This window comes from Magnolia sinica, chromosome 13 (genome assembly GCF_029962835.1).
Source record: "Magnolia sinica isolate HGM2019 chromosome 13, MsV1, whole genome shotgun sequence".
NCBI classification, from domain to species: Eukaryota; Viridiplantae; Streptophyta; class Magnoliopsida; order Magnoliales; family Magnoliaceae; genus Magnolia; species Magnolia sinica.
Genome location: NC_080585.1, coordinates 7120670 through 7132811, shown reverse-complemented (window position 1 = coordinate 7132811; position 12142 = coordinate 7120670). Strand labels below are relative to the sequence as shown.

The following is a 12142-nucleotide window of genomic DNA, read 5'->3' as shown; positions in this document are numbered from 1 at the left end:
ACACTATGCCTGCGGACGCGGATTGCGTACTACCCACTCCCGTCCCAAGCTCCGAACAGGCAGTTCTGTGGGCGGGCCCACCGTGATGTATCTGTACATCCAAGCCGTCAATCTCTTTTCTCAGATTATTTTAAGGCATGAGATCCAACGCTCAAGTGGACCACACCAAATAATAAGCTTGGTTGCATTAAAATGCACAAAGCATTAAATGTCGGTTGCATTAAATGCAAAAGTCATCTGTGGTGTGGTCCATTTGACGGTTGTATCTGCTTCGTTTTTGTTTTTATGCCTTAAAATAATCTGCGAAAAGGGATAGACGGCTTGGATGTACAGATACATCACATTGGGCCCGCCCACAGAACTGCCCGTTCGGAGCTAGGGACGGGCGGGGGTAGTACGCAGTCCGCGTCCTATCCCTGCAGACCCTTCTCGAAGTGACGCACTCGTTCTTTTGAAACGAATCATATGGTACACGACCTGAAGCTCGAACAATTTACACCCGTGCTTTCAGTTCCTGGCCCACGTTTCGATCATCCAGACCACTATCCATCCCATTTTCCTTGAGTGGAAAATCTTGACCTTTCGATTTATCCTGATGATAGATGGTTAAGATGATAGCACTAACAGATAAACGGATGACATTCAAATTATTAAAGTCCTGATATCAGTCTTCCTGATCGTAAAGAGTGGAATATTTTATGAAATGTCCATCTAACATAGAAGACAGCAGACCAACGGTCTGGATTACCGCATCATGGGCCAATTGTCTAGAGTTAAGAACCCGCGCACAACGTTGGAATGCGCCGGTCGCGTATCGTATAGAATGCCTCATTCTTCGAACAGGAGCAGTTCCTCTCTCGGCGTCTCTAGAACTTCCCTCTCAATATATTTATAAAGTTTCAAGGCCGAGCTTTTCATATGAAATAAGCTCTCTCGCTCTATAATCTTCAAGCAAAGCTACTCTGTAAGTCACCTTTTCTTTTTCAATTTCTCTTCTGCTTTCTATATTTTTTCTACTCTCTACATCAACCTTGTTCCTTTCAGAAGCCATGTTTTTTTTTTTTTTTTTCCTTTTTGCTAACAGAAAAGAACGAAAAAAGAGGCAGAATCTCACGGTTTCGTCTTAATCTTGTAATTTTCCTTAATTTCAATTCATGACTATGGATTTAATCAGCATTTTAGGAATTGGGTTGGTCTTGGTTTGCCTTAATTTCATTTCATGCCCATGAATTTAATCAGCATTTTAGGAATTGGGTTGGTCTTGGTTTGGATTGTCTCTGGATTCTAGCTATTCAGTTTGGCAATCTTTCTTCAATGGGATGTACTCCTATGATAGTTCATGTGAGCATTCATGTACGGATATCTAGACCATCTAGGGGGTGTTTGGCGCGTGGAATTAAGTGGTATTAAGGGGGATGTAATTGATATTTTGCAATGATGACATGGTGTCATGGTTTGTCCGCAAATCCCATGGTTTTGTAGATACTATATGTTAAGTTTGGATGGTAAAGAATGAAAAGTTAAATCCCAACATGCACTTACTGGCACTGTTTGGAAATGTCGCAGGCTTTCCTATTGTATTGATTTCAACAAGTTATTTGGATGTCTTTGTGATGTATGTGTTATATCCACACCGTCCATCCATTTTTTGTGATCGTTTTATGTCATGGGTCAAAAAATAAAGAAAATCAAAAGTTTACATGGACCACATTAGAAAATAGTAGAGATAATGACGTTGACAGTTGAAACCTTCTTAGGGCCCACTGTGATGTATTTTTAATTATCAAACATGTTCATAAGAACAGATAGGCTTGGACGAAGGGAAAACACAAATATCAGCTTGATCCAAAACTTCTGTGACCCTCAAGAACTTTTCAACAGTAGGTGTTCAATCCGCATTGCTTTATGTAGTCTGGTCCATTTGAGCGTTTGATTTGCCTGATTTTTGGGTCATGCCCTAAAATGATCTTGAAAATGGATGAATGGTTTGGATATATTCCATATATCATGGTGGGGCCCATAGAACTTGCTGACATCAACGTACTCCTTAGTTGGATCGTCATAGAGCATAGGCGAGATAGCATGTTTCATTTCAAATTTCAAATGTAATTTTCAAATGGATTTGAAAAGACTCTTACAATTTCATGGAAATCTTTATAATCATCCATAATACATGGCTCATTTTACGATGCATATATACTTGGTAAAACAAACACGATGTGGGATTTAATTGGTGGTATTGTCAATTCCATCCCACTTAATCCCATCTAATTCCATGCACCAAACGCCCCCCTAGATTGTCGCGGCGTTGTGGAGGTAGCAATGCCTAGAATCACATTGATTTAGCAGTTGTAACCGTTTGATCAATGGCTATTGAATGGATGGTTAAGAGTAACATAGCGAGCGGTCCAAATTCCAAGGGCAAAATCAGATGATTACCACCGTCTTCTCAGTGTAACTATTGGGTTATGCTCATTCTCCAATTGGGTCTGTGATTTTGATGGTCTGGATTGCCGGACGACTATGCCATGTGTACGGTTGAAGTATCGCTTCAAATTAAACTATCGGAGTCTCTCTTCTTATTCATATGGCTTTAATGAATGCATGAGCCTTTGATGGACCGAGTTAGTGGCTGAAGAAGCTCTCTGATGCTTGGAATGTGGAATACGGCTGTGTTCGGATAGGCTATAGCCGTGCAATAATTTTAGTGTACATCAAAGTGTAAGGAATTGCCACTGTTTTTTCTTTTGTTAAATTTCTGATATAAAAGTAGTAGAGCAAACCATTGATCTCCACGGTCCAGAAATCACACTTCACAGAAAATCTTGACTGTCAATATTTCCCATTCAATGTGGGTCGTCTTCGACCACCCATCAAATGTGACCAATTAAAGGTGAAGATCATCCTTTGCATGTGACTTTTGGAACGCAGGCCATTTGCTAGCTAGTAGATTGATGTTGCCATTCATCTATGTGGCCTGGACTATCGGCTGTGTTTGGATGCACTATTCATAAGATGGCATTCGTGAATCGGTTGGAACTATGGACATTGTGATTGATCTAACTGGAATGACCTTAGCCTTCGTTCAGGAGGTCTATCTCAAACTGCAGTTTACATTCCTTTCAAGTCAGACTTGAAAGTGGCATATTTGTAATTTGGAACTTTGCCCCTTAATCAATGCTAATGTTATTGCAATTTGGAACTGACCATTCGCTTCAAGTGAAGTGAGATTGCTTCAGTTTCGAATTTCACTTTATCGCAGTGCTTAATCAGGGAAACCAAAATTAGTTGCCCATGCAAGTAGATGCTAGAAATGTGCAAAATGTCAAACTCTTACTTTGTTCTGATTCAAGAAAGCAATTCAGTAGATCAGGTGCTTTGTAAATTTCCTGTGTGAGAGCTGAGTCCTGCTTGAAAGAAAGCGGCATGTGACCAGCTTTGACCATCAAGCTGAGCCTAGAAATTCGTATAATGTTGAAGTTTTTCTTATCGTAGACTTATGGTTGGCTGATTCTTATTTCTTGGATGCGGGAATCACGCCTGGGACGGTGAAGTTAGGAGTATTTCTTCTCAATGTTCATCTCATTTTATCCTGCATTTGATTCTCAGGTGAACATGGTTGTATACAATAAACTGAGGCTAGTCTTTTAAAGTTGTGTTTGAGACCTTGGTGATGTGTCACTGCCATACTTGCATTGCTACCATGCTATGTTTGATTGTATTTTGGTGTTGGGATTGTATGCTGAAAACTGGTCTTGTCATTGTCATTTGTGACTGTTTGAATTTTGATCACTGTTCTACTTGCAATATTGGTTACCTCCCAAGTACTAAGCACCTCCAACCAAGGTTTGAAATGGGTGTGTTATGTAACATACCATTATGTATTGCCCCTATTGGGATGTTTTGGGCCAATACAGGACCGACACCCAAAGCATTAATGTCTGATACTGGTATTGTATCGGGTGATATGTTTTGGTTTCGGACTATACTTTAAACCTTGCCCTAAAGAGTCAAGGGATTATATTCTTGTGTGATTTAGGGGACAATGTCTTAGTTTTCATGGAATTTCTTTCCATTGGATCTCCATCTTGGAATGCCTTTTGTTTTTTTTTTTTTTTTTTTAATTTATTTATTGTATTTTGTTTTGTTTTGGTGGGCACAAGGTCTTTTCATTAACAAAATATGGAAGGCCAGAGAGAAATACACCAAGTCGTTCAACAAAATATCCAAAGGAAAATGAGGCCTTAAGAGTCCACTCAGCATCTTCTGCTGTATAGAGCTTTGGTGAAAAATCAGTTGCAGTGGGAGCTTGTTACACTGGGCCTGCTTCCCAAGTGTCAACCTGGCAAATGCCTTTTATATTGCCAAAGGCTTCTGGTGCACTTTCTTGTTGTACTCCCAGGTCTTGAAGCTGGCAGCAGCTCAAGGCATTCGAAGAGGTATAGACCTCTCAAATGAGCTGTTCAACCTGTTTCTTGATACTGCTAGCAATACATCAGATTCAAAGCAAGTGCTATATATTAGTTAGTATTTGCTTTATTCTCTTAGTTTTGTGAGTGAAGTACCTGGACTGTAATTTTACAATTATAGATACGTTAAAAACCTATTCCGGAAGTCTTCCTTAAGGGAAGATCCTGCAATTAGAAAGCTGAAATTTGTCATGCCTGATAGCTGAAGAGCTTTGGCAGGATGGCGTTTGATTTGAAGGTCAAGATGCAACAGTCATGGTCTTCATGTATACTTCATTTTCAGATGATCGATCTTGATTTTCTCAACATTGCCAATATGGATTTTATCAATATCGATTAGAAGCTTCATGTACATGCGTTTTCTCAATATTGATCAAAATCCAGATGATCAATATTTTGATTTTCTCACTGGAAGAGACAGCATTTGAAGTGTTGAATAAAGAAACTAGGGTGAAGGCTGCATCAATGATATGATTTCATAATGTGGTAACATTTTTTGTTTAACGGTTGAAACTGTCTTGCAACTAGGGCTGTCAATGGATCAAATCTTGAACCAGATTGTTCAATATCCTAGTGGAATTGGATCCTACCTATTAAATCTGATTTGAATTATCAATGGGATCAATTGGATCAAATTCAGATATTGAAATCAGGATCCGTTTGTTTTCAGATTGGATTCAGACATAGCATGATTCAACTCAATAAATATCTGATTTGACACATAAAAGATCTGATCTGTTTTTAATGGTGATGCTTAAAATGTGTAATCAGGTTTTGATGAGAGGTTTATTGGTTTAGGGAAAAATATTATTCTCTAATGAATTACTGTATAAATAGGGAAATTTGAATCAACATTCTTAACTGGATCAAATATGAATTTTTGTATCTTTAACAAATTTGAATTTCACTAGTGTTTTTTTAAAGGATCCATTAGATATTGGATTGAATTCAGATATTGGTTATTTTTTAATCGGATCAGATTCGGCTATGCACAGTTCTGCTTTGAATTCAATCCATTTACAGTCCTACTTGCAACTGTTATATCTAGGCTTAGTTTCTCTTCCCTATATATATATATATAGGAGGTTCATCGTGTTTGTTTTTTTTTTTCCCCTTTAAGTAGGAATTATAACCGTGTCATCTTATTATTAGCCAGAGCTCGGTGCGACGTGAAATTATAACTATGTCATCTTATGATTAGCCAAAGCTCAGTGCATATTAGTACACAAACCTTTCTACCCAGGTGCCGCTCTTGCTTTTCAGTCATGCTTGAAACCGTGTTCCTGCTCCCTTCATAGCTATTTTATACTTGCTCATATGTTGAAACTGATGGTTGCCTGCTCTTGTAGGGCATTTTTCTTTGTCTAATAATGATATTTCATCATGTAGGAATGGCTGAACCAGCATACACTGTGGCATCCGACAGCGAAACAACTGGGGATGACAAACAAGCCCCTTTTCTTTCAGAGCCCGCAATTGGGATCGATATTGGGACCTCGCAATGCAGTGTTGCAATATGGAATGGATCGCGTGTGGAACTGCTTAAAAACACCAGGAACCAGAAGTTAATGCGCTCGTATGTCATCTTCAAAGATGAAGTCCCTTCAGGAGGAGTAAGCGAGGTACTGGGCCATGATGAGTACGAAATACTGTCAGGGAGTGCTGTCTTTAACATGAAACGCTTGGTGGGCAGATTGGATACAGACCCAGTCCTTCATGCAAGCAAAACCCTTCCTTTTCTGGTACAGACGTTGGGTATTGGGGTTCGACCCTTCATCGCAGCCTTGGTAAACAATGTCTGGAGATCCACTACGCCGGAGGAAGTGCTGGCAATATTTCTAGTGGAACTAAGAGCCATGGCTGAGGTTCAGCTGAAACGATCTGTACGTGATGTCGTTCTGACTATCCCAGTTTCCTTCAGTCGCTTTCAGCTGACCCGAATCGAGCGGGCGTGCGCCATGGCTGGTTTGCAAGTCCTAAGGCTAATGCCGGAACCAACTGCTGTAGCACTTCTATACGCACAGCAGCAGCAGCAGATGGTCCATGACAATATGGGGAGCGGACTTGAGAAGGTTGCGCTTGTTTTCAATATGGGTGCAGGGTACTGTGACGTTGCTATAACAGCTACAGCGGGAGGGGTTTCCCAAATCAAGGCATTGTTAGGCAGTGCCGTGGGGGGTGAAGATATTCTTCTAAATGTCATGCATCATCTCATGCCGGATTTGGATCATTCTTTTTCAAGCCTCAGTTTAGGTGAAATCAAATCAATGGGTCTGCTGCGGGTTGCAACCCAGGATGCGATTCATAAACTCTCTTCCCAAACCAGCGTTCCCATAAACGTCGATCTTGGGAATGGGACTAAAATATCTACGGCATTGACCCGTGAGGAATTCGAAGAGGTTAATAGCCAAGTGTTTGAAAAATGTGGAAGTCTCATAATGCAGTGTGTGCATGATGCAAAAGTAGCTGTTGAAGACATAAGCGACATCATACTTGTGGGTGGATGTTCAAACATTCCCAAGATCAGAAGCTTGGTTCTTGGGTTGTGTAAAAGGGAGGAGTACTACGACAGGATGAATGCGTTAGAAGCGGCTGTATGCGGTGCTGCGCTGGAAGGAGCAGTGGCTTCTGGAATTACCGATCCTTCTGGGAATTTGGACCTTTTAACTATTCAGGCTACACCTATGAGCCTTGGGATTCAAGCTGATGGCGATAGGTTTGTGCCAATCATACATAGGAACACGACCATACCCGCAAGGAAAGACTTGTTTTTCACGACCGCTCACGATAACCAGACTGAGGCTCTGATTGTTGTCTACGAAGGTGAAGGGAAGAAGGTGGCAGAGAACCATGTACTGGGTTACTTCAAGATTGTGGGGATTCCACCGGCGCCGAAAGGGACTCCAGAGATTAGTGTGTGCATGGACATTGATGCTGCAAATGTGTTGAGAGTATTGGCTGGTGTAATACCTGGTGCCCAAGGTCCTGCAGCACCTTTTGTTGAAGTGAGAATGCCAACTGTCGATGATGGTCATGGATGGTGCACAGAAGCTCTGCGTAAGATGTATGGGTCTTCGCTAGACTTATCCACCGTGCCAAAGAAGATACCCCAGTAGGGTAAACGGCCGGTAACCTCTGGACCCATCTCTCTCTCTCTCACAGACACACACACACTCTCTCTCTCTCTCTCTCTCTCTCTAGTTCTTGTTTCCTTTACTTTCCGAATGGGTGGAGTGCTTGCACTGAGATGACTTGCTTCAAAACAATCTATGATGGGTGTATACCATACACTTGTAATGATCATGTTGTTTAAAATAATGTTTCCCTTGTTAGCTTCACTTTCGTAGTAGTAGTAGTCAGTAGAACTCCATCAAGAATTACTCAAAAGCAGAAGCAAGTACAAAAGATATTGTTTCTGTTTTCTATCTTGGGAATTTGTAAAATAGGTCATATGCGTCTCTCTGAGTTAGTTGTGCTTGGTTTTTATTGCGTTCTAGATGAAATAGCTTCACTGACACAGTTAACCAAATTTCAAATTTTGGGTCCAAAAGCTAAGTTAATCCAACATAAAACCCTGTTACATTGGTTGGGTCGTCATTTTCTATTGGTCGGACTTGGAAGGTGCTCTGCTCTGCGGATGTTGTTGCAGGCAGTGACCAGATGATGAAAGGCTGGGATCAATTCTGATTGATGGGAAGGCGGTCGTCATTTTCTATTGGTTGGACTTGGAAGGTGATCTGCTCTGCTGATGTTGTTGCAGACTGTGACAAGATGATGGAAGGCTGGGATCAATTCGGGTTGATGGGAAGGCAGCTGATGAACAGAGAGGATCAAGGGCTTTGATACCATGTTATGCATCAGAGACTACATTGGAAACTGTATAGTGTATTTCCTTCATGGGGATGAATGAGATGGTGATGGTCACAATCGTTGTTGGGTGATGTCTCTCACTGCAAAGTTTCTTACAGTAGCTCTGATAGCATAGAGTTCACTGCATCGACAGTTTAGATCATTGGAGCAGTCAGCATATGGGTGGCAGTGGGCGGCAACACACATCAGGATCCTGAGTTGTGACACAGGCAAAACGAACCCGGGAATTAATGGATGATGTTAAATGATTTGTATAAGAAACTGTTGTCACTCTTTATGGAAGATGGGATCTTTGCTAGTGATATCCAAGCTGCTAGATGAATGCAATGAATGGTGATAATGAGATTCGGAGGAGAATAGCAAGTGATTGGGTTGTGGGTCTCCCACCTGATAGAGTTCTATGGAGCCAGGCGTCACACATGTGCAGAATCTAGACAATTAATATGGTGGGGTCCAAATGCTTAATCTGAAAATCATTGTGGTCGTCGGAGGTAATGAGGACAGTGGAGGGCAATTGAGAAACGAATCTAAAAGATTGTGGTGGTTGAGATTTCTCTGAAGAGTACTGTTTTGTGGTAGGGTTTATGCACAATCAGATGAATGTGCTGGGTCTTTGATCCCATGTCTAACATCTCTGTTATCTATAATGGGAATGAACATTTCCATCAGAATTACCCCAAACGAATTTTGGATTTTAAAAGGACATGGGAAGGGATTTTTACCTCATTTACTCTGGTCTGGTTGATTGGTAAGGTGTAGTTGCGTTTTACCTGCAAAAAACTGGACCTCATGAATTTCACCTACCCAGTGGCAACCTTTCTGCCCAATAAATAGCACTGGGGATCCCATGAACGTTTGTGGGCATTCCCCGCCCCAGTATTTCTCTGGTGTGGCCCACTCTAGTTTTGAATTGGCCTGATTTTTTCCTCGCGTCACCTTTACGATACGGGGCATAACGGCTGTTAATGGCCAGCTTTTTTTTTTTTTTGAAATAAAATAAAATTGAAAAATACCTTGAAAAACTTGTATCTGTCCTGTAATGCTAACTGAAAGTATGAAAAACTTGTATCTGATCTTATAATAGACCATTAGAGGGCTGTTATGGCATTTATAGGAGATGTAATGTGTCGTTAACGGCATTTATGGGTATTTTTTTCCATAACAGTTATTATGGCCGTTATGATCCCATAACAATGGCCTTTTATGGCATACCATGTCTCGTCCTGACATTAGCGAACATTAATTATTCATAAAGTTGATTTCAAGCATACCTCATGGTGAACCCAAATAGCTTTTTGTCGCATGGACTTCCTATGACAACTGTTGTTTGAAATTGGGTCCAGTTAGAGAGGAGATTTTAAGTCCATTCATTGAGTGTGGGACACCATGATCGTTTCCTAAGTTGGATTTGGCTTTGTTATGAGGTATGGGCACATTTTTACATGGACTGAAGTGGATTGTAAGGAAATGAATGTATGTGTAGTGAAAGAGCTTTATGTTTAATAGAAGCAAACAAAAATGAAATCTTCTTCCAGTCAGGTGTAATTTAATATAAATGTAAGATTGTAACTTGAAGATAATTGAAGGTGATTAGCTCGATGCGGCTTTTCCTCCTCCATACGATCGTTACAATGGGCCGGTCTTTGAGTTTTTAACCATGTCGAGGAAGTTTTTTTGTAGTGCGGAACTGTTTGGGACTTTAGCCATTGAGTATGGGCCATCTTTAAATGATCCAAACCGTTTGTACGATGGGTCTCACTTTATATGGTGCATCAACATCATAGAGAAGATCATAAGTCCAATTGGTTGTTGGACCAAAAGGTACAGTCCACTTAAAAGATAACTTCCAACCTGTTTAGTGGAGTGAAATCCAACCCTTCCAATAGGTTGGCCCTACCATGATGATCTCCTAGTGCAAAAATCAGCCCTATAAACTTATCAGGTGGACCACACAATAGAAAACAATCATTAGCCATTGATAAATAGAAAAACACAATTATGGTCTGCTCAATAAGTGGATAAGGCTGTTTTTTTTTTAAAAAAAATTTTTCACAAGGTGATCCTCGTGATGGGATCAACTTGTTGGACGGATTGGACGGCTCAGATGAATTTACATGTACGATTGTGCCATGGATGGGTCACTACCATTTTACAACGGTATGGGCTCACTTTTTATTTTTCAATTAAAAGTTTGAGTTTCATTGGTGTTCTGGAGATGAAGAGTGTACCGTACAAAAATAACGGTCAGATCACGGAAAAAGTGTACAGAGAGATCCTGGCTGAGAAGACCATAGCCGTCTATCATGACCAGTTCATCACCTGGACATCGACGGCCAGGAAAACTCGTTTGTCAAGGAAACGATGCGAACGCAAGGAGTTAACGGACGGGATCTCGCCCCCCTGGAGCTATTGGACGCTGGTTAGAGAAACAGCTAAAACTGAATTCGATGCCCGGATGCGGCTCGGCTTGGAGCCAGCTGATATACTTGTGGTGAATCCCAATAAGAAGACCAATGTGGGGAATGACGTGGGTTATCGCCTGATCACTGGCCCACCGGCAATTTCTCTTCTAGCGGACGATGATTGCCCGTAGATACGTGCGGCCTACACTAAGTACCAAGTGCATGTGACAGCCTACAACAGGTCCGATAGATGGGCCGCTGGGCTCTATGTTGACTAGAGCCGAGGAGACGACGGCTTAGCCATTTGGAGCCGCAAGTAAAACAACTAACTCCGATTAGCTTTATGGCATTTTTTAAATAAAACTCGTCGACTCGGAATGACTAATTCGGTCCCGAGTTGAGTCGTGACTCGTCCGAGTCACCATCTTTTCTCAATACTGACTCGTGATCTGGAATCGGATTGGACTCAGAAAATGGGCTGCACCTGGCATGGCCAGAAAATGGGACCGACTGGTTACTTGTGGCCGTCTAACCAACCATCAGCAACATAAGAAAAGATGTTTACTAATCGGGTCATTAGGAACATCAAAGTAGTGCAATTTTAGGTGATGGCCCATCTAAGAGACTGTCAAGACAGTAGAGGCTATGTCCATTCCATGGTATAAAATTCATAATTTCAAATTTCCACACTTGAGCATTTCAAAATCTAGGCCGGGCCGTTAACAGCCCTGTATAACAGAGAAATGGAATATTTTCAACACCAGCTTCTTTTTAGTTACCCACCCAACCATCAACTCGGCTTGAAAACTCACCGAATTGAGTTGATTCAGTTGAGCTTTGAGTCTAGTGGTTGGGTTTTGGACTGCGAGACACTAGGCTTCAAGGTAACATTAAGGTCAGTAACACGCCCAACTCGGACACGTACAGGAATAGGGACATTGAGAACACAGGCATCGTTGTATGGTACACCGTTGGTTATCATCACATACTGTACCAAGAAAATTTTCATGTGATGCCAACATTGCATTGAAGTTTCGAGCTTCCGCTGTCCAGTTTCTTCAACAGCAATCCATTGCTCAAAACAAAGCGGATCAAGCATGCCCATCAAATGAATTGCACCGCTCCTCCCCAACGAAATATTGTAGAAACTCTCAAGTCTGTAGAGCTGCCTTTGGATGCACTATTGAATTGAAGTTCAATTATTGATGCATAAATGATCCGTCAATTCTCAAATGCTCTCGTAGCACCATAATTTAATAGTTCTCCTAATTGCATTAGATACTTCAACTATCTTCTCCATTGATCTAACTGTTCATTACGTGACCCAATGCATGTTTCATGGGCTAACATGCAAAAATTCAACTAATTTATGAAATAGGAACCATTTAATCAATGGTCTTT

The 12142-nt window shown here is 41.2% G+C and overlaps 1 protein-coding gene and 1 pseudogene across 5 annotated transcripts; both read left to right on the top strand.

Annotated features, from left to right (window-relative positions):
* Positions 1 to 809: 809 nt before the first annotated feature.
* Positions 810 to 7807, top strand: LOC131222611 (heat shock 70 kDa protein 8). 5 transcript variants are annotated; one of them, XM_058217749.1, is made up of 2 exons: positions 810 to 964; positions 5859 to 7807. In XM_058217749.1, exon 2 carries the CDS (start codon positions 5861 to 5863, stop codon positions 7583 to 7585), a length of 1725 nt encoding a protein of 574 aa, XP_058073732.1. In that variant the 5' UTR covers positions 810 to 964; positions 5859 to 5860; the 3' UTR covers positions 7586 to 7807. The 5 variants fall into 5 exon arrangements, with proteins under 5 accessions (XP_058073732.1, XP_058073733.1, XP_058073735.1 ...); XM_058217750.1 differs by lacking the exon at positions 810 to 964 and adding an exon at positions 1093 to 1131; XM_058217752.1 differs by lacking the exon at positions 810 to 964 and adding an exon at positions 3591 to 3609.
* A 1754-nt stretch (positions 7808 to 9561) lies between these two features.
* On the top strand, positions 9562 to 12142 carry LOC131222614 (primary amine oxidase 1-like; annotated as a pseudogene).

Excerpts from the sequence above, each read along its gene's own strand:
- LOC131222611 (XM_058217749.1), top strand. The coding sequence starts at position 5,861 with ATGGCTGAACCAGCATACACTGTGGCATCCGACAGCGAAACAACTGGG.